A 27377-nucleotide genomic window follows, 5' to 3' on the forward strand; every position below is an offset into this window, starting at 1 on the left:
TATTTAGTGTTTGAGAAAGTGAAAGCATCCAAAAGCACATGGATGAAGGTTCTTTGTTACATAGGTCAGCATGAGATACATTCAGCTTTACAATTTGAGGCTGATTACGCAATTGCCTCAGACCAGTGCATGTTGCATAGCTGCACCATAATACACTTCACAGCAGCTATACTGTACTGAGCAGCGCAACAGGACCAGGCAGCTGCTCATTCATATCGCCATCAAGTGGGATAATTAAGCAGAGCTCTTGACTGCTGATGAAATTTTAAATGATAAAGAGTTAATGGAGTAGTCAGCTTTCTCGCATTATACATTTAAAGGTGCAACAGATGAAACGTCTAGGCTCATTTATAATAGTGTGGAAAGTTGGTGATGCAGATTGCAAATGTCGCACACATATCTGTCCCAGTGGTCTTATGACTGAAGCCAAACTTTCGTGCAAACAGAATACAGTGTACATACATCTACATGAATTTTTAGGTGTTCAGATGTGTATATATGGCACAGAATAATGGCTAAGGATTAGGTGCAAGGTTTTGATTTGATGGAACGTCCAAGGTATAAGCTGCAACTTTCTGTGGGTTTTTAGCCGCATGTGCCCCCTGGATGACATGATTTACACAGCAGGATGATTGCACTGGCCAGTTGACCAGAGAAACAGCAACCAGCAGCCAAGAATGTCATGTAATTGAAGTCTTCAAATATAACAGAGTGAAAGTTGAAGATTTAACCAACAGCTGCTTGGATCCTGGAGATGAGTTTACAGCAACGGATTTTATTCTGCAGCTTGTGTTATTTTACAGAATGTGTATCCCATAAGGAATGTTCAAATTCTTTTTTGACGAGAGTTTCAGGGTTCCCTGACATTTTCCAGACTGCTCCAGAATCTGGCTAATGGTAAATCATGTTCACAGCAGGGCTTTTTGTGATGTTGCTCATTAGGCCAGACTTTCCAGAACATAATTTACAGCAAATTGCAGGAAGAATCTATGTACAAATATATTACGCGTCAGGTGGAACCTGCCCCACAGGACTGCTGGTCTTTCACTGGATAAGCGAATTGTCTGGGTTTCTCTCACAAATGAAATAAAATGTTAATCATTGTATTCGGCCACATCATTTTGTGATCTCTGTTCATCTGTGAAGCAGAAGTATTATTTCTGTTATTCTTTATTGTTACTTTTTTTTTAAAAGCCAAAGACAGTACTCTGGCATCTCAGTGCTATTGATAGCTGTTGTTTTGTACCACAGCGTTACTTACTTCCCGTTTTCCACATGAAAATGATTTTTGATGCTACGTGATATTTGATTAAAGTGGTGCTAATGCTCAAAACCTTAAGTAATCACAGTGCAACCCAACCTCATTGGTAAGATCCTCAGCCAGACTGCCACCATTCTAAGGTTCTTGGTTTTTAAAATCCTTGCCATTTCCTGTTGCATTTTATATAATAATATGGAATAGTAATGAAAGCATGCGTTTCATTATAACATTATGTTGCTAAATTATATTATGATTATTTTATATTATATACTCACATCTATACATATGTTTGGTTGCCGACAGACATACACAACAAATTGTATTTATGTAGCACATTTAACATAGTAAAATGTCCCAAGCCACTTTGCAAGAGCGTTAGCAAACAGACACCAAGCCACATAAGGAGGTATTAGGGCGGATGAACAAAAACTTGGTCAAAGAGGTAGGGTTTAAGGAGCATCGTAAAAGGAGCAAAATGACGAAGATTCAAGGATGAGAATTTTCTAAATCAAGGCATTGCTTAACCAAGAACCAATATAGGTCAGCGAGCACAGGGGTGATGGGTGAACGGGACTTGATGAGAGTTAAGACATGGGCAGCAGAGTTTTGAATGACCGAGTTTATAGACAGTAGAACGTGAGAGGATAGCGAGGAATGTGTTGTAGTCAAGTCTAGCATTAACAGAAGCACGGTGAGGGTTTCAGCAGCAGAGTCAGGTGACCTTAGAGGTGGAAATAGGCGGTCTTTACGATGGCTCGAATATGTGGTCAGAAGCTCATCATGGGGCCAAATATGACACCAACGTTGCAAACAGACTGGTTCAGCTTCAGACAATTGCCAGGGAGCGGGATGGAGTCAGTGGTTAGAGAACAGAGTTTGTGGCAGGGACATTAGACAATGGCTTCAGTTTTCCCAAAGTTTAATTGGAGGAAATTTTTGCTCATCCGGTAATGGATGTTGAACAAGCAGTCTGATCAATTAGAGACAGTGAAGGGGTTGAGGGAGGTGGTGGTGAAGTAGAGCTATCAGCAGCATACAGGTAGAAACTGATGCTGTGTTTTCAAATGATGTCGCCGAGAGGGATCATGTGGATAAGAAATAGGATGGAACCAAGGATAGGTCTTTGGGAGACACCAGAGGTAACATTGCAGGAGCGGAAAGAGAAACCATTGCAGTTGTCTTTGGCTATGATAGATAGGAATGGAACCAGGCAAGTGCAGTCCCACCCAGCTGGACAATGGCAGAGAGACATTGGAGAAGGATCGTGTGGTCAACCATGTCAAAGGTGCAGACAGGTCGAGGAAGATGAAGAGGGAAAGTTTACCCTTGTCACAGTCACATATCACAGCCACAAATGACATCTGAAGAGCTGTTTCGGTACCGTGGCAGGGACAGAAACCTGATTGGAGAGATTCAAATGGGAAAGATGAGCATGGTTTGGGGAGATGACAAACATTCAAGGACTTTGGAGAAGAAGAGGTTGGAGATAGAGCGGTAGTTTGTAAGGATGAAGAGGTTAAGATGTGCTATTTTGAGGATGGTGATGGTGATAGCAGATTTGAAGGAGAGGGATACAGTCACTGAAGTGAGAGATAACAAGGGGGCAAGAAGGGAAGTTGGGTGATTAGCAGTTGAGTGGGAATAGGGTCAAGGGAGTAACAGAAAGAGAGGATATGAGTGAAGATAGGAGAGAAAGTACAGAAAGATGCAAGCTCAGGGCTCTGGTAGGAGGTATTCTTAGGGGAAATTTGGCCCGGTAGGCTAGGGGATGGGAGGGAAGTGCAAAGAAAGCTGATCAAATGGTCATAATCCTGGTGACAAAGACGTCCATGAGCTCCATGCACTTGTTGTTGCCTCTGAAGATAGAGGCGATGGGGAGAGGGGGTTAAGACACATATTTTTGCCAACTATCAAGATGATTTTCAGGATTGTAATGATTTTAACATCAGAGTCCAGTTCAGCTAAGGGACTGCAAGTGATGCTGGAGAAGAGTATATAGAGTAAAAGGCCAATGATTTAGTTTTCTTCTCTGGACAATCTCTGATCTAAATTGCATTGAACTGGATGATGTTGAACAAAGGCTAAAGCACATCTCAGCAGAGGGTGGGGGGTGCTGAAAATAAGATGGGTACTCCAGTCTGGGTGGAAAAATTCAATACTTAACTTACCAAAGCTTTATTTTTGGTGAAGGAGACTTTGGCCAGAATTGTTACAGCCCCCCAACAGTGGGCTGGTGGGGGGGGGGGGTGCTAAAAATAGAGTGGGAGGCAGGGGATGCCGTTCCCGACGCCTTCTCGCCCACACTGCAATTTTATGTGGGGTGGTGGCGGTGAGGAACGGCCCGCCTGCCTCAGGCCAATCAAGGTCCTTAAGTGGCCAATTAACTGCCACTTAGGGCCTCTTCCCACTGCCAAGGGTATTTTACCCACAGCGAGCGGACAGCAAAGCCCCCAAGAGCACCACACAACACTCCAACCCCCACCCCCAACCGACCCCCCCTTGTCTCGTCGGGGCCCGGCTGATTGTCCCCAGCGAGGCCCCAAAAACCTACCTTCGTTCCAGGGCCATCCTTCACCTTGCTTACGACGGCTGGGCGCAGTCCCAGCAGTGGCCACCGCTGGGCCTAAGAGCTGCCGGTCCACTGATTGGCCGGCAGCTCCATTAGGTGGGACTTCCTGCCTCAAGGAGGTGGAAGTCCCACCCAAGGCCAATTCAGGGCCTGGGGAGCGAAAAATCTGAGCCTGGCTCCCCAGGCCCGGTGGAGGCAGGCTCGCCCCTGTCTTTTTGGCTGGTGGGCGGGGTTTCCCGCCCAACATAAAATTCCAGCCTTTGCCCGTGTTAAAGTGGTGGAAACTCATATCAGTTTGCTTCAAAGTACAAAGTAAAATATGAAAATAATCAGTGGAATCCTATACAGTGGTAATTTTCAATATGGTACAATCGGAAAAATCTGATTTTTTTTTATCGAGAAGAATTGTATTGTGCATTTGACTTCAGTTTCTGTTTATATTGAGGAAGGATTCTGGCGACGCGAGATGTGCTGTCAGCAAGCAGATATTTCCAAATGCTGCAATAGGTCCCATCTTGTTTACAGCTCAGTCCAGATGAACACACAGTGTCATCAACTGTACTGGGACTAATATATCTAATCCATATGTTGAATTGCAAAAGGTACAAACCCATTCCGGGAAGTATGTTTTTCATTTTGAGAAATCCTGATCCAAGCCTGTTTTGCAAAGTTTTTTTTTGAGACGTACAATTGAGCTGGAACTGGAATGTTCACTTCTTTGTGGTTAGCCAACATATGCACAAACTATTTAACTTCAGCACTTTGGGACCTATCAAAGTCAACAAGCACCAGAGATTTGACTTCGTTCTGCAGTGTCCATGTTGCTTCATTTCAGCATTTTTTTTACATCAATCAACGGGGAAACAGTTTAAGAGATTAATTAAAATCATAAACTGACTGATGTTTCAATGTCAGGTTTGCTGGCATCTGGCGAGATTATTGCTGGCAAAGTGACAAGATTTCAAAAAAAGACACAGTTCTTGCTTTCTGGACCCTCATTTAGAGTACATAACCACCATGTGGCCTGTTTTTGAAGTTTTGCTAACTAACCTGCTATTAAAATGCATCAATTTGGAAGAACTCAAATACGGCCCCCCCCCCCACATAATAAATCTGCAAACAGGTTTACAGAATCTCGAAGCTCGTTCATTTACAATGTAAATGCTCATCGCATGATCGTTGGGACCTTGAGAAGACCAGAATTTCAATTATGTACTAATAAACTATTCGTGAAAAAGAGAACGATGTGTATTGCACTATACTCTAACCTTACCTTTAACCCAGAGAAGGTTACGGTGTAATTGAGCAGTTGTATACTCACAATTAGATCTATAAGCTTTGGCTACATTTTGCATTTGGGTGATCTAAAATTCAGCTTCTTTGAATTCAAAGCCTGAAGAATAATAACATTCTGTACCTCAGTGAGAATTTGGATGCATAACCTAATCCTTCCCACCGCAAGTTGAGCTCCAGCATACACCTACTCCACGTAGCTACATAAATGGCTGGATCGCTACACAATCATCTGGAGCCTTCTTCATGATACCATGCTTTCAATAGACCCATCCCTTCGCCATATAATACAAGGGACCTAATAGCAGTCACACGGCTGCATACCTCCTTCCTACAGATCTATCAGAGATTGGATGGACAAATAAGAGAGGAAACTCAGAGGGATACCTTCCATGCTTCTGTAATTGTTCTTTTCCATTTGTGCGTACGTGAATGGGTGGAAATATCCTGAGATATTGAAAATGAAATTAACATTTTATTTAAATCATAGACGACTGCAGATTCATATCAATCTAAATTGAACCAAATTGGAGCTTTTCAGAACAAATATTGAATGGCTCATCTTGGAACATTTTGGATTGATCCTGATGTTGGGCTCGTCTCATGGCACTGTCTAGTGCCAGGTGCTATTTTGGTGGCAGACTCAGATAATGAAGAGCTTCAGCAATCCAGGCAATCAGGTTTATTTATAGCACAGCTCCCTGTGGAACTGTATACTCACAGGCAGTCATTATTTCTGTACATCACTTAAGAGCAAGTTGTTTAAGTATTGAGTATTGACAGACCCTTTCAGCTTCCTTACCACAGTCCTTTCCCTTAATGTGGCATCTCCAGACATGATTTGGTGCTCATTTCTAAAGATGAAAGTTACTGCATGGAACAATAAAAATGGACAGAACAAAAAAAGTGTAATTATAGCTCAATAATGAATCATATTCAGTGAATAAACTGAATTGTAATCTCATGTTTGATATCAGTGCAGAATTGCTGCTGCAGTATTCAAATGATTGAGATGAATGGTATATGAAAATTCAATGTCCAGCTAATGGAACATTTCAAATACTCGGGATAAGTGGAATTTTTATCATACCATTTTACCGTTTTTCTAAAAGCATTGAACACTTTGTGTAATACTGCACGAGCGATATTTTCACAGTAACGGGGGATTTGTCTTTACAGAAGTCTGTAGGACAGAGAATTTCAGGTATGCTGATTTTCTGGAAGCGTAGAAAGTGTAGAAAACTGTGACTGTTGTGTCAACTATCTGGGCTTTTTGTGCTGCAGTACACTTTGCATCTTGCCCATCGCCCCCATCTCTCTCCCCCCAAACCCACTGTGCCCCTGCCTTCCCCAGGATCTCAGGGAACTGTCATTTCATTTAAACAAAATTTTAGAGAAATGTTTAAGATGCAACGCAAGGATAACATCAGTGTGAAATGGTGACCTCACCGGTCACACAAAGTTTGCAAGTGGCCTTCTTGGCTGCAAAGGCATTTACGAAAATGACACAGCCTCTTGAATTTGACAGTATGCTGCTGCGATATACTTGGAGAGGACTTTATTCAAGTGCTATAGTGCAAACCAGGGTAGTGTCAACTGCAGTAGAATTATTGTAATGTCTAGGGTACAAGTCAAACTTTCATCTGCTTACTCTATGGAAATACAAGAAAAGGAACAGAGAGAACACATGATCTGGCGTAATTTTTACCAAAAGGACAGTTGTACAGTGATTTTAAATGTCAGATCTTTATAATTTGACTATGTGCGTGAGCAAGACTCAGTTCATATGCTATCACTGCAGGGTAAAGTATTGTAAAACGTACATTTTTCCATTCATGTTATTCATGGCATAAATAAACGTGGACTAAGAACAACATTGGTCACAGATGTTAGTCAGAATTAATGATGCATGCAGTGGAGTCAGCTACTGCCATTGCTCGTTTTTATTACTAAACATCTTTGACTGCTTTTGATCATATCTCTATGATTAATTGATTAACTGCAGCAAATGATCTAAAGTGGCTAGTTAGGCTTACTGAATTACAGACTATAATCAGGTCATGAGGAAGAATGAAATCTGCACTGTTATTAAAATCTTTTTTCATCCTGCTCTAAGTTATACAAATGGAGCTGCTCTTCATTTGTCTTTTGTTTTTTTTTAGGCATCTGTTTGAACTGCACTGGAAATAGCAAAGGACGTTATTGTGAGAAGTGCAAGGATAGTTTCTACAGGAAGCCTGGAACCAACCATACAGCTGTGTGTGAGCGCTGCCCTTGCTCAGTAGTGACATCCAGTGGAAGCTGTCAGATAGGTAATGTAACTCCTTCTCTGTTTGACCATTACAATAATGGAAACAAGCAGCCTTGAGGTTACAGGGCGTACAACTGTGGTCCCTTGCAGCCTGTGAAAGCTGATGATGTTTGTATGATTTAGATCAGGTTAATGCTAATTAATCTCACTGGTACCAAGATGAAAACTGGGTACTTAGCCATTATTTCTATCAGAGATTTATGGGACCTGTTCCTGTATTAGGGAGTTTGTAGTTAAGATCCTGGAATAGATAAGACCAGCTTTCATCAATGATCTAAATTGCTTTGGAACTGACTGTTGTGTTCTTGGGTCATTACTCTTGACTGCAGCTTCTTCTGCATTTCTCTCTTTGCCCCACCATTAGTAGCTATGCATTCAGCCACCCTAGTTGCATATTCTGGAATTTCATTTCTAAATCCCTCCACCTCCTCTCCTTTCAGACCCTCCTTAAAACTACCTCTGACCGATCAATGGCCTGTTCATCCTAATGAAGAATAAATAAAGATTTGCATTTACTTAGTGCCTTTCATGATCTCAGGATGTCCCAAAGTGCATTACAACCAATGAAATGCTTTTCAAGTGTAGTCAATGTTGTAATATGGGAAATGCTCATCTCCTTCTTTGCCTTGTTGCCCATTTTGTCTGAGTATGCCACTTTGTATACCCTGGGTGGTGGTGGTGGGGTACATAAAAGGTGCTTTATAAATGCAAGTTGTTGTTGTAGACATTTTTCTCAGGTCCTACGTCTCCTTGCTCCGTACAATCTTGAATGTAACAAACTACATATTACAATTAATGTTACAATTTAATGAGCCCAGGGATCCAACAGAAAACCCTCAGATCTAGATTTTAGCCACTCTTTGTAACACATCCTGTCATATGATCTTCCTTGACTTTTGGTAGGCAGTGGAATGAACACTTTACTACACTGTAGCTTGAGTTAAAAAAAAAAGGGATTTATTAAACAGTAAATAGGTGAGTAAACGGGAGCAATAACACACTGCAGAATTAAATACAGTCTTAAATATCCACCTAAGAAAATAATAGTCACAGCTGCTATGCTAAACTGTACATGTAAATATTAACCTAATTGAGTGCGTTATTTTGGCCTAATTCTATAAAGTCCCTGATGGCTTCAAACGGACTACAGAAATTTACAAGCCAGTTGAGAAGTACTTTCCAAAAAAATTAATGATAATTAAAATTTAAGTATGGATCTCAACACAAAAAGAGCAGCCAAAAATAAACCTATATACAAGCAAAGCCCATAAGATATTTCAATTAAATGAGTTGGACTCTTTAGATACCTCACTGGCCAGTGATGTGTCAAAATAAGATGACCACATGGTATGAAAATTTGTTCTTTAACCTTATATATATAACATGATACAGAAAAAGAAACCAATGGCAGGATACATCGTAGACTATCGTAGGCGGCACAGTGGCGCAGTGGTTAGCACTGCAGCCTCACAGCTCCAGGGACCCGGGTTCGATTCTGGGTACTGCCTGTGCAAGTTATTCCTGTGTCTGCGTGGGTTTCCTCCGGGTGCTCCGGTTTCCTCCCACATGCCAAAGACTTGCAGGTTGATAGGTTAATTGGCCATTATAAATTGCCCCTAGTACAGGTAGGTAGGTGGTAAAGAAATATATAGGGACCGGTGGGGATGTTATTGCAATATGGGATTCGTGTAGGATTAGTATAAATGGGTGGTTGATGGTCGGCACAGACTCGGTGGGCCGAAGGGCCTGTTTCAGTGCTGTATCTCTAAACTAAACTAAACTAAACTTCATTTTTATCACCCTAACATAATTTGTAGTAGTATGAAGTTTCACAATGTTTTATGCGAATGTTGAATAAAACTTCAAATGATGAGGCCATCAAACATGCCTTTATTTAAAGATTTGGCAGAGTGTTTTGTGAAACCTTGTACTAGAAACTTCTCAGTCTCCTTTAAAATACTCATGCTTGAGTCTACCCAGAGGATAATCCAGAGGAGTGGTGAAATCCTCACCTTCCTTTATCAGTGATCACATTATTTTGAGCATCTGGTCTGGCCCCAGAGCCATGGCTGGAATTTTATGTTGGGTGGGAGGCCCGACCACCGGCTGAAAAGTTGGGGGCGCGCCCACCTCCGCCGGGCCTGGGGAGCCACGCCAGGATTTTTTGCTCCCCAGGCCATTTAATTGGCCTTGGGCCGATCTTCCACCTCCTTGAGGCAGGATGTTCTGCCTAATGGAGCCGCCGGGCAATCAGCGGTTGGCAACTCTTAGTCCCAGCAGCGCTACGGGAGCAGTGGCCACTGTGTGGTCGGGGCTTCGGAGGTAGCCCTCCATGGAGCACAGGGTGCCCCATCAGGAGGGCCCTCCCCAGGCTGCAAGAAGGTGTTCTTAGGGCCTTTGTCATTTGTCCACCGTGGGTAAAATACCCGTGGCGGCTGGAGAAGGCCCTTAAGTAGTGGGCCTTGATTGGCCTGGGGTGGGTGGGCCGTTTCTCATCACTGCCCCATGTAAAATTGCCGTGGGGGTGGGAAGGCGTTGGGAACGGCCGCAGCCCCAACCTCCGCAATTCCCCGCCCCCGCCCCCCCCCCCCCCCCCCCACCACCAGCCTGCTTGTTGCGGTGCCGTAAAATTCCAGCCCATGTCACTGCCAAAACACCATTAACTATCAAAAAGGTAACAAAATTCTGATTGTGCATAAGTTTTGTAATCTGGCATGTGTTCTGTTTTTAAAAAAAAAATGTTTTGTTACATTGGGAAAAATATTCTGAATTTCCCACTAAAATTTAAAAAATGTTTTAAAGATTGGAAACTATCTGAAAGAATTGATCGCAGTCGCGCTGTTCAAATGACTATTGACTTTTTCTGTTCGAGAATTTGTGACTGAGGTTGTTGGACTTCCTTAGCTGAATGAATGACGAGGCCTATTTATAAAAGGATAAAAGGACAAAGGAAGCAGTAGAGTGAAAAGAAAAGGTGGAGAGGATGAGAGAAATAACACATAAAAGATACAGATGTTAAATAGGACATGAAACCCAAATAATGGGCAAGACATTGGAAAAGAGACAACAAAGAAGAAAGGCTCACGTTCAAAGAACTGAAGTGCCCTCTACATTTCAAACACAAACACTGAGAATGTATCATTGAGTATTAGTGATGCTGCCAAATTCATTCAGAAGACAACAGAAGCAGAGACTTCCATTTGTAAAGCACCTTGTCAAAAAGACACATTTAATGTATTGTGTGTCAGGAGAGAGAGATGCTCATCCATAATTCCTCATAGGGTAATTTCCTACTCATCCTCTGGTATTGAAGAGGTATTGAATGCTTCCCTGAATGAAGAAAGGAAATGTTAGAGGCCCACCACACACAGCATTAACGACTCAGGGCAGGGCACTTGCACCTCCTCTTGCCACAAGGAATGCAAAATAATTACACAAGTAATTGCATAATGTAGACAGGGCCATAAGTGGAGCATTGGAGTGACCACATAGACTTTCTGAACAATGAAATCATTTGGTAGTTTTAAACAGAGGTTACGTAACTGTCAGTCATTATTGTGAAGTAGTTGAATAATTTTGTTCTTGTTGAGAGTTCTTTACTTTGGGTTTTAATCAATAGCTGACATTTGCTCCATGAACTGTCACCCATTTATTGAAAGTTCATTAAACTTTTGTCAGTTAAAAACTTGCAGCTACTACTAATTACAGTAGTAAAGGGTTTGGAAGGCTGAGAGACTGATGTCCATAAGATAACAAATATGCAAAGAGACTGTTAATTGCATTTTAGTTTGTTTGAAAAAGTGCCTGCTGAAGCTGTCATGTGATCTGTGTCTTTGTTAAGTCCTGTAATTTTGTGTCTTATACACATATTGGCAGATCATTCATTTTCTGTAAACAGAGAAACCGATTTGCATGGACTTACGAGATAGTGTACAATCACAATGTTACACTTACATCCAATTTTCTACACATGTGTGTGTATATATATATATATATATATATATATATATATACATACACACACTTTATTGCAGACACAATATCTTTCATTCTGAGCGTAAGGGTGGACTATTTGGCAATATTTTACCATATTTCACTAATACTTCAACATGCTTTGCTAATATTTTTGATAATCCTGTGTGTTGCTGTCTGATGACTTGTCCCAAAGGTGGTGCTGTTTTAAATTGTGATGATAGATAGCAGAATTTTTCAACAAACTCTCGGACTGTACAACTAATTAGGCAGATTTGTTGGGCAAGAGAACCATCAACTTGTTGCAAACTCTCACACAGGTAGCCCTCATCAAAACATTAACAAAGGACTAGTGAAACGAGGGGAAAAAAAACAATTTCAACAATTACATTACCTTTTTTTAATGCATTCGTGGGATGTGGGCATCGATGGCTCGGCTAACATTTATTGCCCATCCCTAATTGCCCTTGAGGTGGTGGTGGTGAGCTGCCTTCTTGAACCACTGCAGTCCTTGGGGTGTAGGTACACCAACATTGCTGTTAGGAAGGGAGTTCTGCGATTTTGACCCAGCGACAGTGAAGGAATGGTGATATAGTTCCAAGTCAGAATGGTGTGTGGCTTGGAGGGCAACTTGCAGGTGATGGTGTTCCCATGCATCTGCTGCCCTTGGCCTTCTAGGTGGTAGAGGTCCCGTGTTTGGAAGGCGCTGTCGATGGAGCCTTGGTGTGTTGCTGCAGTGCATCTGGTAGATGATACACACTGCTGCTACTGTGCATTGGTGGTAGAGGGAGTGAATGTTGAAGGTGGTGGATGGGGTGTCAATCAAGCAGGCTGCTTTGTCCTGGATGGTTTCGAGCTTCTTGAGTGTTGTTGGAGCTGCTCCCATCCAGGCAAGTGGAGAGTATTCCATCACACTCCTGACTTGTGCCTTGTAGATGGTGGACAGGCACAGGGGAGACAGGAGATGAGTTACTCACCAAAGAATTCCCAGCTTCAGACTTGCTCTGGTAGCCACAGTATTTATATGGCTACTCCAGTTCAGTTTCTGGTCAATGGTGACCTCCCAGGATGTTGATAGTGGGGGTTTCAGCAATGGCAGTGTCATTGAACGTCAAGGAGAGATGGTTAGATTCTCTCTTGTTTGAAATGGTCATTGCCTGGCACTTGTGTGGTGCGAATGTTACTTGCCACTTATCAGCCCAAGCCCAGATGTTGTCCAAGTCTTGCTGCATCTGGACGTGGGCTGTTTCAGTGTATGAGTCGTCACGAATGGTGCTGAATATTGTGCAATCATCAGCGAACATTCCCACTTCTGACCTTATGATGGAGGGCAGGTCATTGATGAAGCAGCTGAAGATGGTTGGGCCTAGGACACTCCCCTGAGGAACTCTTGCAGTGATATCCTGGGACTGAGATGATTGGCCTCCAGCAGCCACAACCATCTTCCTTTGTACTAAGTGTGACACCAGCCAGCAGAGAGTTTTCCCCTAATTCCCATTGACTCCAGCTTTGCTATGTGTTATGACCAGGTGAGAAAGGGGTCTAAGATTCCCTCTCAGCCTTCATCTGGTCTTACTGTAGCAGGGTTTAATTTTAAACACACCGTTTTTTTTAGCTCCCCCTTAGTGAATCCCTGTTCGCTAATTTCCAATTATAAGACAAAGAAACTCGCCAAACAGGTTTTCTTCGGTTTAAAGAAAAAAAGTTGAACTTTATTAAACTTAAACTCTAATTCAGTTAACGCCTACACATACATGACGTGCCCATGCTAGCATGCATACGCAATACATACATGCAGATCGAGACAGAAAAGAGAAGAAATAAAGTGGAAAAGTTTGAGGCAATATCTGAAGATGGTTTTGATTACTCTTCTTTGAGGTCACTGTAAAGTCCTTGATTATAGGTAGGTCTTGCTTTTCATTGGGGCCCAGTATTATTCTTAAACCTTGTTCGATGTAGGAGACTTTTCTCTCTTGAAGTTCATGTGTCCTCAGTGGGTCCAGAGGCTTGTGAGAAAGAGATGGGAGCAGACGGGAGAAGTCTTCTCACTCCAGGAGCAGTCTTTTCTCAGTTCAAACCCTTCGTACCATTGGGAAAAACCCAGGTTGCCAAGCAGGTTAGTCATGCGACTAGCTGGTCTGACCATGTCAGTTTGTGGATTCTCTTGTCTTAGCCAACGCAGGAATGTCTCTTCTTACACACAATACCTGATGCTCAAAGTCCATTGTTGTTTAAATTGGAGCAGGGAATAGCCCCTTTGTCCCTCCAAGCACTGTCTGTTAGTATGCAAATGTTTTTTCCAGCCACGGCTGATCTGTTTAATAGGTTATTTCCTCGCTCCAGCAGGTGGGGGGTCTGCATGACAATGTAAACAAAAAAGAAATGGCAGAAGATTCAAAAATGACAACTGTCCTTCTCCACCCTCAACATCACCATTGAGATCTAGCACCATCACGTAAATGAAAACAGAAAATGTTGGAAACACTCAGCTGGTCAGTCAGCATCTCTGGAGAGCATAGCCTGAAGGGTTGGTCACTATGTCTGCCTGCTTCTCTTCCATGGCTTTGTCTGCACCTGGGTGGCCCTGGAGAAGGAGCATGCGGTGTCCACTAGCACACTTGCGGCCTTTTACTGCCGGTGAGCAATGTAAGGACTAGAGTGGCAGGTCGACACAAGTGGCAACATTATTTAATTAGTTAAGTTTTGGGTTTCTATTAAATGTGCCCTCTAAAAAGGAGGCACTTTTGTTAGATTCCTTTGGTTTGATGACACTGGGCCAACCCATGAGCTCCTTTCAGGTTCTAAAGAAAAGGCATCTGTGGAAAGGGGAAGATAGGGTTGGCATTTCCGATGTCATGACCCTTTGTTAGAATCTTTTATTTTCAACTTCCAGCATTTGCAGTATTTTGCTTTTTGCCAGAATACAAGTATTTAGATGTGTTTCTACACCTGTAAACTCTTCTCTTTCCATTAATTAGCTGGAGATTAAGCTGTCTATCACTGACATTGTAAGAAGCCAATTAAGCTGACCTATTACAGCTCCAGAATGTGCAAAATGCAATAGGGATTTCAAGAGTAGACCAGTAACTAGTGCTCTAAGAATGTGGCACTGCTGAGAGCAAAGATTCCCCATTGTTCACAAAAACAATCTACATAAAGATTTCTCAACAGGATTAATAAAATGAGTTCTCTTAAATGAATTCCTTTGAAGAAAAATAAGATTTTATATAATAATAAATAATTTCTTACCTACAACCATATCATTCAGCTCTATGAAGCACAGTTCTTCTCTCAAATTGAAGACTGATTTGACAATTACAGCAGGTTCACATTAAAGATGTAAATATAGGAAATTAAACTGCCAACAGAATGTTACCAGTGTCATTGAGTGTATAAGACCCATAATTTATATGTACAGATAGACACTGAAGGGTCACTCCCAAATAGAAGAACAGTCTGAATCACACAATTAGCAGTGTGATAACCCATATTTATTTGGTTGTTGATGGGCCAGCATTAAAGCAGTGGTATGATTTAACATGCCACTTTTGGCGGTGCAATCTCACCATTGCTTCCTTTGCCAGTGTTCTGTGTAATGCAAATATTTTAAAATGAGTTACAAGTAGTGAGGCGAATAGCATAGATGCATTTAAGGGAAGGCTGGATAAATACATGAGGGAGAAAGGAAAAGAAGGATATGCTGATGGGCAGCACAGTGGCGCAGTGGTTAGCACCGCAGCCTCACAGCTCCAGCGACCCAGGTTCAATTCTGGGTACTGCCTGTGCGGAGTTTGCAAGTTCTCCCTGTGACTGCGTGGGTTTTTGCCGGGTGCTCCGGTTTCCTCCCACAGCCAAAGACTTGCAGGTTGATAGGTAAATTGGCCATTATAAATTGCCCCTAGTGTAGGTGGGTGGTAGGGGAATATAGGGAAGGTGGGGATGTGGTAGGAATATGGGATTAGTGTGGGATTAGTGTTGATGGTTGGCACAGACTAAGTAAGGGCCTGTTCCATGCTGTATCTCTAAATAAATAATTAGGGTTAGATGAAGGGTGGGTGACTGATGTGGAGCATAAACATTGGCATGGACCAGTTAGGTTGAATGGCCTGTTTCTGTGTTGCAATTTCTATGCAAGACACTCCTGTCACTGGCATCATTTTTCAGATGAATGGAATGAAGATGCTTCAGTGGCTAATTCCAGCCCAGCTGCAGCCTGAATCCATTTTCTAATGGCCCAGTCACAGACATTACAGACCATGTACTAGATTTGAATTTTCCCTTATATCAATTGAAACTTTACTTTGCTTAATCTTCAGTATCAATAATTCACAAATCAATAAAATTTGTGTGTGAAATATCATCACACACTGAGGGCAAGAAGTTTTTGATGGTTAGGAGCTATCCTGATAGCAAAAAGAACAAGAATAAGACTGCCATGCAATGCAGAATTAGTGCATATTATTAACAGTAAGGGACAAATGGAATGACACGAGGCTGTATTCTATGGGATGAAAGCATTCTCCAATGAGAATAAATTGAGTAGAATGGCCCCATATTCTCATGACCAAGACCAATAGGTTATGGGCACCATGAGAATCAAGGGGATAGGATGGAAAAGTGGAATTGATATAGAAATGTATCCATTGCTTTCCTGAATGGTGGAGCAGGCTCAAGGGGCTTTATGGTTTACTGCCACTCCTTTATCTTCAGTTCTTATGCCATAAGCATCATGGCCCCTAGTACTCCCACCTACCAGCAGCCATTATAATGGCACCTCACCATCACTTTTTCAAGGGCAATTAGGGAGAGGCAATAAATGCTGACCTAGCCAGCGACGCCCACATCCCATGAAACAATAAATGAAACTGTCCCAAGAGCGGCAAAAAAATAAAATACCCTAGGTCAGTTCATGGTAAAAGAATCTTGGGAAGTTCTCTTCTGACCCTGAAGGCCATCAATATGAGTTCTCAGAGACCACAGTGACCATCAGGCACATCACCAAACAACCCACCTACCTTTTGTACAAAGTAATCTCAGCCATAGCCAGGAACTCAACCAGTTCTCCATTGGGTACTTGCCGCGACTCTGCACTCACAGCAGACCATTCCCTCTGTTATGGGGTGGGTGTGGGGAGATACCATTAACTGAAAAGGGGGGGTGGGGTAAGAGAGGGTTCAATAAAGTGCAAAACTTCTTACTGGGTTGTAGTTTCAAGCATTTTCAAACAAACGAACATCCCTTCCAAACTTCCTAAATACATTAATTACAATAGAAAACCAAAGCAAAATACTCTGGATGCTGGAAACTGAGATAAGAAAGGCAGATTCTGGAAACACTCAGCTTTAATAATGATCATTTCTTCTAAACTACTGGATTAGAGGAAGCTCAGAAAATACTGAATCAGTCAAAATTATCACCTACGCAAAGATTAAAACTATTTTCATAATCACCTTGAACCCTTCTGGTACAATAGCCAACCTTTCTGCTTAGTAATGAGTTTGAACAGGCTCACAGCAATGTCAGGCAAATCAACTCTCCTACATTTGTCCGGAGACCCACACAGAGATTGTGCGTCTATCAGTAAGGTACTACATCAATCTCATTTGTCATCAGCCACCCAGTAGCACATCCTAATTTACACTGCAGTGATTTACAATGTTACTTTATTGAATAAAAGTTAAGAATCCTATCATGACATTATACATGTTACTGTAGTAATGTGGGTTCCTGTTGGATGTACATTACACAACGCTGCACCCAAAAGAACTAATGATACAGTCTCATTCCTGTGCGCAGTCAGAACATTTCAGGTACAGGAAAGACAGTTACACATTGACGACAAATTGGATTCTAAATTGGAACTGAAGAAGCAGCGCCATATGGATCAGACATCAACTGCTGACGCATGCTGCTGTGTTGTTGGCATGAGAATGAATTACTAGTCATCAGTAAAAGAAAAGGTAATGCAGAGGCTGTGATTAATTAGTGTCAACAAGGCAATCAGCCCATCATTGATAAACCTCTCTGGAATTACTTGTCAGCAATGGGAGGGCTGTGGTTCATGGGCAAAGGTAAAAGGGCCCAGGGACAATTTTGGCCTAAATGCTGGGAATACTCAGCAAGTCAGGCAGCGTCTGTGGAGAGGGAAACAGAGTTGACATTTCAGGTCTGTGACCCTTCATCAGAACTAGGAAAAGTTAGAAATGTAATAGGTTTTGAGCAAGTGAAAGAGGGAGGTTGGGAAGCACAAAAGAGATTAAATGGCAAATGTTTTCATGGTGCAAGGCCAAAGGGAGTGGAACAAGTGTGAATGTTCAAAGGAGAACTGAGTAAATTGAAGATAAGGAATGATTGCAAGTGTGTTGGTCCAGCATTTAATTATCAGCTGATTAATTGTTTTCTATAGCTGACTAATGGTTGCAGGTTGAGATAGAGGAGATCGTCAGGAGAATGCAGTCAATAATGAAAATGGAGGAAGAAGTTATAATTTAGGATGATAGATGCCAGGATATTTTTGGGTCACAGTATTTTAGCCTCTCTTCCCCTTCATTTCAAGAGTTACAGTATTTGCACTTGGAAGGTTTTAAGCCAATCTTGTAAATCATTCCAAAAACTAAACTGTTTTGCAGAGATTTTGCTTCTGTGCTCGACAGCCTCTGATTATCCACCCGTTAAAATGAAGGAGCAGCAAATAGAAGGTTGGCAAGCAGAAAATCACAGGCATGCTAAGATAGAAGCAAAATCCCAGCCTTTCTCCCTTAGTAGTAGACCATTGTGGCAATTTTCAAAAATATGCATGTATTTCCTGCTTTTTTTTAAAGCATTTGAGTAACTTTTCTATACTTTTTTAATATTTATTGCAATATCATTTTTCCTTTCTCTCTCAATCTACAAGGTTTTAAAACTCAACCTTGGTATCAACTAATCTCGGCTTCCCGAATTACTTTATCCGAGGTCAGTGGTGAACTGTACTATAGGACTTGGGCCTTGATCTAGGATTTTCACCTGATAAAAATGCAGAATTACATAATTATCTGATTATTAATTTAGAATATTTTGTGAATAATCTGTAAAAATAATAAGAACTGCCTGTCGCAATTGTCATTTTTTCACCTCCAGCTCAAACTCACATGTTTCTATGTCCTTTGTACGTCATCAGTTTATAATTATAAAGAACATAAGAAATAGGAGCAGGAATAGGCCATTCGGCCCTTCGAGTCTGCTCTGCCATTCAATAAAATCATGCTGATCTTATATCTCAATTCCACCTTGCCGCACTATCCCCATATCCCTTAATTCCCAAAAATATAATGCCTCTATCTTGAATATACTCAGTGACTGAGCATCCAGAGCTGTCTGGGTGAGAGAATTCAAAAGGAACACAACCCTTTGAGTGAAGAAATTTCTCCTTATCTCAGTTCAAAATGGCTAACCCCTTAATCTAGGCTCCCAGTCAGGGAAAACATCTGCTCAGTACCTACCCTGTTAAGTCACTTAAGAATTTTATATGTTTCAATTAGATCAATTCTTCAAAATTCTGGGGAATTTTTTTTTCCCAAAAATGTACTTTATTCGTAAAATTTGTAAAATACATTACAAAACAATTCAAATTGGACATTTCAGAAAGTGTAAATAAAGATCAGATTCCTTTGATACAGAACATGAGATGATTCACAACTCTTGCCATTCCATTTTATATACAATGTACATTTGCATTACATAGAAAAAAACTTTTTTGGTGCATATAGCCCGAGGGGTTTCCCATGGGTCCGGCCCCTCAATTCACTATGGTGGGAGGACCTTACACAGCGGTCTTTCCCCATTGAGCCTTTGCGGCAGCTGCCCCAAGCTTTACTGCGTCCCTCAGCACGTGGTCCTGGATCTTGGAATGTGCCAGTCTGCAACACTCGGTCACGGACACCTCTTTGCACTGGAAGGTCAGCAACCTTCGAGCAGACCAAAGAGCGTCTTTCACTGAGTTGATGATCCTCCCACAGCAGTTGATGTTTATCTCTGTGTGCATCCTGGGAACAGCCCGTAGAGCACAGTGTCCTGCGTGACAGAGCTGCTTGGGACGAACCGCGACAAAAACCACTGCATCTCTTTCCACACCTGATTTGCAAAGGCACATTTCAGAAGGAGTTGAAAAACGGTCTTTATCCTACGGCAGCCACCTCGAGGGCAGCGTGCGGAGGCAGTGAGACTTGGGCGTACAAGAAGGGTCTAATAGGGAGGGCCCTTCTCACCCCCAGCCAAGCTATGTAAATTCTGGGGAATTTAAGCCTAGTCTACTCAATCCCTTCTTGTAGAACAATCCTCTCATGCCAGGAATCAGTCTAATGAACCTTTGTTGTACTCCCTTCAAGGCAACTATATCAAATATATTATAGGTTATATCTTCTAAAGCAATGAAACTGTAAATATAGGAGGTGACTTTTGGAGTTGGGGAGTTTTAACTGACATTTTATATGAACTCAGATTTAGTGGGCCAACACTTTACCTTCTTCAGAATTGAAGAGTCATATGTGTTCATATTTCATCAGATAAAGTAATGAGGTTCATGAAGGTGATCTATTGTGCACACATTAAAGATGGAGAGCAACATAAAAACAACAAAGAAAAACTAAGCAATAGAAAGAAGGAAATGAAAGGAAGCACTGTCCACTCAGACATCTCAAATCCAAAGTGAAAGGATTTATAAGATTGCTTTGATCTTTATAAGCAGGCAGATGTATTTGGAATGAAGGGTGAAGCAGATCTTTGGGGAAGAGAGCACTACAGTAGAAACCCAGGATAAGACCTCAAACCTTAATGAGGAATGAACCTTATATTTTATTTAAATGTTTGTTAAGATGAATAATATTCATGAACCTAGCACCTCTGTTCATGTGAGCATTATTTAATTGCTTTATAATTCCTTGTTGCAAATGTAGACATGTTCTCAGTTTTAATACAGTTGTAATTTAATCTAGAGGTGTTAATATTAGATTACATTGCTTGTGTTCTTTTTATTATGAGCACGACAGCATAATAAAAATCTTAAGTTTTCCAATTATATTTTTATCAATTTCCTACCTCAATAAAACAAATAAATGCTAAACACAATTAAAAGTGGCCTCAAAAAGCATCTGAAGCATGAAAGACTTATGTAGCAAATTTACTACTGTAAAACGCTGCCCTAACTCATGGGAGGATAGAGTTAGACTATTATTTTGTAGTCCTAGAGCAGAATAGCTAAGGATTTAATAATCTGCTACATATCATGAACTAATATAAATACAATATTTTGCAGCTCTGCATATTTTTCTTAAATTAACTTAGTGATAAGTATTTATGATGTATGGAAATTCGAATTAAAACTCAGCCTGTTCATTTCCCAGGGGTGTCTTTCAGGTCAAGCTGAAATGGGAAACTGCAGATTTAACAGTAGGAGTCTTAAAGAAGAAAAATCAGCCAGCTAACTGGAAGGTGATAGACAGGATTAAAAAAAAAAATCAAAGACAGCAGTAATATTAGGTCAGGTCTCTTGGAGAAGTCCAGCTTCAGGCAACTTGCAAAATGATAAAATGAAGCAATCTGATCAGAAAGATAATGAGAGCTAAGGGCACGATTCTCCTCGGTAACAGATGCTGCTGTGACTATTGGGAGTTGAATCTTCTCAGTATTTGAGAGAGAGAACAATCATGTGCGCGAGATAATATATAAAACAATCTCCATGACCCAAACTTGGGAACAGACAATACATTTATTAATTCTTTGTATAAGTAATTACGAAGAACCTGCATTTGACCTGCGAAAAGTTTATTTCTGTAAAGTGGTTGGAGCTTTATGTTCAAGGAATAAGGTTCAGAACACCACAATAACCCACACTAGAATGAGTAGAGGAGTTAGCATGGAAATCTCATCCAATGACTCAAAAATAGAGAAATTTGTATTGATGACAAGAAATGATTCCCATTATTATTTTCACAAGTCCGATTTCCCATAATCTAATAATGGCATAGAGATTTAACAGCTTTCATATGCATGAAAGACCTTCAGCTACACAAATTCACCCAGTAAATTACTGTCCTTATTACAATTTTTTCAGTTTGTTTACTGTCTGACATAATATTGTCAAGGGATAAATTATCTCTCTATTTGAAGAGGGACAGAATCTTCCGCATGAGTAGGAAGTAGATATTATTGAATTGCCTTGCATAGTACACCTACCACACAACAACAACTTGTTCTTACATAGCACCTTTATTGTAATAAAATGTCCCAAGACGTTTCACAGAAGCGTTATAAAGCAAAATTTGACACCAAGCCAAAGGAGGAAAGAGAGGTCGAGAAGTGGAGCGGTTTAGGGAGGGAATTCCAGTGCTTAGGGTCTTGGCAGCTGAAGGCATGGCTACCAATGGTGGAGCAATTAAAATCGAGGATGTTCAAGAGGCCAGAATTAGAGGAGCGCTGATATCTTGGAGGGTTGTGTGACTGGAGGAGATTACAGAGACGGGGAGGGGCAAGGCCTTGGAGGGATTTGAAAAGAAGATGAGAATTTTAAAATCAAGGCATTGTTTAACCAGGAGCTAGTGTATTTCAGCAAGTGGATGAATGGGACCTGGTGTGAGTTAGGACATGGGCAGCAGTGTTTTGGATGACCTCAAGTTTACAGAGGGAGGCGGGCCAGGAGTGTTGACTTAGTCAAGTCTTGAGGTAACAAAGGCACACTGCTAAAGTCTGCAAGGATTTTTATGCGATGGTAGCTGATCTTATTTTAAAACCAAACACCCCTCCCTCAGCCCATGGTCTCATAACAATATTCTTGAACTGTACTTCTTTATATCATGTTCCATTCACCTACATTTGGTACCTCAACACATTATTCAATCTCCCAGGATCTTAAAACTGTCAAACTCCTCACTTCCGCCAACAATTATCAGACTTTCAAACTTCAAGCTTGGTATCACCTATTTGTATTTCCTAATTTATCCATTACTTCTTTTTAAGCTTAGATGGTGCATTGGCCACTAACTTGATTTGGTTACTAGAAAAAACTGTTGTGAATTTAAGAGCCATTACTCAATCTTTTACAAGGAGTGAAGTTTTAAAGTATCAACATTCACACAGTGCATTATTGTGTTTATTTTCACCAATGGGAGACTGTGAAGCAGCCAGCAATGTTTGAGTGGTGAAAAGATTATATTTATTAATCTTTGTTCTTTTGACTTTCAACTTTATTGTACAAATGATGTATGATTGGTTCAAGAGATGTTATGGAGATACATTGGTATAGAAGATCATAGGATCATACAATAATGCAGCACCGAAGCCGGCCATTCAGCCCATCAAACAGTTTTGACGGAGTGAATAAGGAGAAACTGTTTCCAGTGGCAGAAGGTAACCAGAGAACATGGTTTTAAGATGATTTGCAAAAGAACCAGAAGGGACATGAGGAAACATTGCCAGCTCTTTGCTACATTTATTCCTGCACCCTGCAAATTTTTCCCTTCAAGTAGTTATCCAGTTTCCTTGGAAACTAACCTTTGAATCTGCTTCCGCCACCCTTTCAGTCTGTGCATTCCAGATCAGAAGATCTCACTCATTAAAAAAATGTTTCCTCATTTCCCTTCTGGTTCTTTTGCCAATCACCTTAAATCCATGTTCTCTGGTTACTTTCTGCCACTGGAATCAATTTCTCCTTATTCACTCTGTCAAAACCATTCATGATTTTGAACACCTATATCAAACTCCTCTCAACTCTCTCTGGTCTAAGGAGAACAACTCCAGCTTCTCCAGTCTCTCGACATAAGGCCTAACCAGTTTTTTTTCATAAAGGTTTAGCATAATTTCCTTGCTTTTGTACTCTATGCCTCTATTCATAAAACAAAGGATCCCATATGCTTTTTTTAAAAACAGCTTGCCACCTTCAAAGACTTGTGTACAGACACCCTCCAAGATACTTTTTTTCTGTAACCCCTTTAAAATTTCATTTACATTGCCTTTCCTCGTTCTTCCTACGAAAATGTTATCACGTCACACTGTGTTAAATTTCATCTGCCATATATCTCGCCATTTCACCCGCCTCAATTTGTCCTGCTGACGTCTGTTACTATTTTCCTCATTGTTTACAACAAATTCCAAACTGCGGGTCATCTGCAAACTTTGGAATATGTATGAGAAACAGCAGTGGTCCCAATACCAGTCACTGGGGAACACCACTTAATACTTCCTCCAGCCTGCCTTCACGACTGCTCTGTTTTCTATCCTTTAGCCAATTTCATTTCCACACCACCATTGTCCTTTTAATTCCATGAACGTTAATTTTGCTAACATGTCAGTTACGTGCTTTGTCAAACATGTTTTGAAAGTCCATATACACATTAACCACACTTCCCTCATGTTACTTCTTAAAGAACCCAATCAAGCTAGTCATACACAGTTATCCTTTAACAAATCTGTGCACTTTCATTCATTAGCCCATGCTTTTCCAAATACCATTTCATTTTGTCTCAGATTATTGTCACTAAAATGGATGCCCCACCACCAATGATTGGCCTATAGTTGCCTGGTTTATCCCTCTCCCCATTTTTGAATTGGGATGTAACGTTTGCAATCCTCCAGTCCTCTGGCACCACCCCCATATCTAAGGAGGATTAGAAGATTGTGGTCAGAGCCTCCACATTTTCCACCCTTACTTTCCTCAGCAATCTAGGATGCATCCCAGGTGACATTTGTACCTTGAGCACTTCCCAACTTCTAAGTACCTTTCGCCCCTCAAAATATTTCACACCTTCTCAATGATGTCCTTTCTATCTTTAGCTTATTAAAAATTTGGGGCTATATGCACATCATGTCGACGCAACTTGACTTCCTGTTTTCACATTGTCATACTTTTTGTGCCAACTTTTTCCCATTTTCAATCCTATGTCCACATTGTAATGAGTTCTGCCTACGTAAAACCCTCACCCTGTGATAGCAAAATATGGCCAATGGGTCCTGACATCACACAGCGCTTTCTGAAAACTTTTTCATGTGATTTTATTTGTTTGAACTCTAATATTTGTCATGTCCTACATAAAGTTTTATATGAAATATAAACTGAAAATTACATATCTAACAACATTCATCTGTTGTTGTCTTTTTGTATCTTTTCATGCCTTCATTAATGTCTTTCCTTAAAAGCCTCAATATCTCCAAAAATGGCTCAAATTTGATATTTGATGCAAGAACTGTGATTCTGTGAGTTGAATTTAGATGTACAGTTTGAGTATGTACAGTGTACCAAATGGAATATTTTTCTTTAAATTCTATCAATCTGCACAAAAGTTTTTGAAAATTAAGAAAAGTTAAATGTTAAATTACTAAATATTTGAGACAAAATTTATATTGAGTTTCTTTCTAAGTGAGGCTGTGAGATACTTTTTAAACAGACAATATGTAAAATGACGATTATAGACCTGGGCTGGAATTTTATCTTGGGTGGGAGGTCCCGTCCACTGGCTAAAAAGTTGGTGGTGAACCTGCCTCCACCGGGACTGGGGAGCCAGGCCTGGACTTTTCGCTTCCCAGGCCCTTAATTGCTCTTGGGCAGGACTTCTACTTCCTTGAGGCAGAAACTCCCACCGAATGGAGCTGCTGGCCAATCAGCAGTGGTCCCAGCTCCTGGTGGCGCTAACAGGTCCCCAACAAAAGCAAACAGCCTCTAATTATCCTACCTGATGACTATTTCTGTTACAAGCAAACTTGCATTTTTATAACATACCAGACCCTAACAGTTGTCAAACACAGCGGACTGAATTTTCCCAGCCCTTCAGAAATGAGATAGGAGGCGGGAGGTCTGTCAGTATGGCTGGGGAAGGCATTGGGAAGTGAGCTCGACATTTTTCTGCTGCCGTGGCAAACTGCCAATGGCGAGAACCTTACTGGCGCGACCACTGGCTGGGCGGCCAATTGAGCCACTGGAGGGCCCAATTAAGGGTTACTTCCCTCACCCAGCCCGAGCATTTTGCCCACTGCACGGGGAGACTGCTGCGTGGATTCCTGGAAGGGGGGGCCCTCCTTGATGGGCGTTCCATGGTCCATGGCCCCCCGCTCGTGGCAATGACCACCCCGGTGCCTAAGGTGCCCTCTGATTGGGCTGGCAGTTCAAGGGGGGGTGGTGGGGGAGTTGCCACCCTCAATTGAATAGCTGCCCCAGCAGTGGCCTGTTAACTGACAAAATGCTGCTCCAGGATCCCGCTGCTCACCGGAGCTGGGTCGGCTCCCACTTTCGGCACAAGGACTTCATCCTCCACCAAAAATTCAGCCCAGCATATCTTCTCATTTCATTTGCTTTTCTAAATTTAAAAAAATGAATTGGATTTTGAAAACTTGAATTACCACCTGTGTTTTTGTTGATAAGACACATGTCCAGGGATCATTTACAAAAAGTAAAATTCAATGTTGACAGAATTCCCTTGGCAAAATCACCTGGAATCACCCCCTAATCACTACCTCCAGGCTCATGCTCTGCCCGGACTCATGCCAAGAATCCCAGAGCCCAGTCATACATTCAGCCCCAGTTGTGCCAAATAGTGGCTTCACATTCCACACTTCTACCTTAGATTCCTCTTCCATGCTGATGCCAGATCAAAGGAACGATCATATTGCCAAACTCTGGCAGCTCCACTGCAGTACTGTCAAACTTCAGGAAACATTGTGCCAAAATTGTGGATCGTTCCCTAATGCCAACAAAATCCAAGGTGAAACCCAATATTACAAAGACACAGGACTGCCCACATGTACAATTTAGCTTCATTCCCCCTCCTGAGAGTACTGTTAAGTACAAGATAACGACTTCTAATTGATGCACTTTGTATTCAAATGTGTTTTGTCTTCTCAGCTTTTAAAATCCTAAGAGTTAAAAAGAAATATATACAAAAGCCATTTACAGTTTTCTCAGACAGAGTTGTGTAATTCAATTCCCAATGCACCAGTAAAAATCCACTTTATTTTGATAAAAATGGAATTTGGCAGTGGGCGATTATTTATTCAGTTATTCTGATGCAATGTATAAAATCTGAGCTACTCTTGAATTTGCTGTGTGGGTAGCCACTTACCATTGGTCTGCCTCTAATTAAAACTGGGAGGAAGAATGTGCAAGTGTCTGCAGTTAGCCCTTGGTGTGGGATTTCGTAATCACACAGCAATAACAAGCCACGCAGCAAGGAACATTCAACAGGATAGAACCAACTACAACTGTGTCCCAAGTGCCAGCAGAGAACACTTGGAGTGTGAATTTCTTAGTCAGCTGAAGATGAGCTGCAATTACAAGCTGTAAGCAAATAAAAGCAAAATGTTCCTGAATGCATCATAGCAACAGAATGCATCACAGCTGGGAAAGGAAAAAGAACAGAGAGTTTGGATACAAGAATTCTTTATCAGTCATCAAGGTGACTTTAAGAGTATTTCATTGGGTTTTATAGCTCCTCTACTACAATTTCTTATTGTCTCTACCCCTTCCAATTCAGATTCCAAAGACATGCCGCAGCCTTAATATCTAAATAAATTCTCTTTTGCCTTGGACCTACAATTTAAAGGTGATTTGTTTTGCCAGTGAACATCAGGCTTCTTTGTTAATGATCTAGAATCTGAGAGCCATTTAGTTGGCCCTGACTTCACAGATGCCATTTTAATTTTCCAAGTGAAATTGCGACCCGAGATCCAGAATCCTTGCAGCCCTAAATACAACAGAGATATGCCTCTGGAATATGAACCCACATGTGGGTATTTGGTCTCCTTGTGACTTCTGGATATCATATGTGTCATGCCATCAAACCTTTATATTTGGATATTGAAGCTTCTGTCAAAGACCAGAAACATGATATTCAGGAGATAGGCTAGACACAGGGATTCCTAAACTCCTAGCACAAGTACAATGGGAATGGAAGCAAAATCCAGAGGGATAATACTGAAAATGGAAATACATGGTCCACAGAGATCTCCAA

At 41.3% G+C, this 27377-nt stretch overlaps 1 protein-coding gene across 1 annotated transcript in view; it reads left to right on the forward strand.

Moving 5' to 3' along the window:
* The window catches only part of LOC137347736 (multiple epidermal growth factor-like domains protein 9), a 317937-nt gene that overhangs the window by 226184 nt on the left and 64376 nt on the right, over positions 1-27377 (forward strand). Inside the window, exon 4 of the mRNA XM_068012633.1 lies at positions 7286-7435. Coding sequence (XP_067868734.1) covers positions 7286-7435 — 150 coding nt within the window. The remainder of the gene's footprint in view (positions 1-7285; positions 7436-27377) is intronic.

Source organism: Heterodontus francisci, chromosome 32 (genome assembly GCF_036365525.1).
Source record: "Heterodontus francisci isolate sHetFra1 chromosome 32, sHetFra1.hap1, whole genome shotgun sequence".
Taxonomy (NCBI): Eukaryota; Metazoa; Chordata; class Chondrichthyes; order Heterodontiformes; family Heterodontidae; genus Heterodontus; species Heterodontus francisci.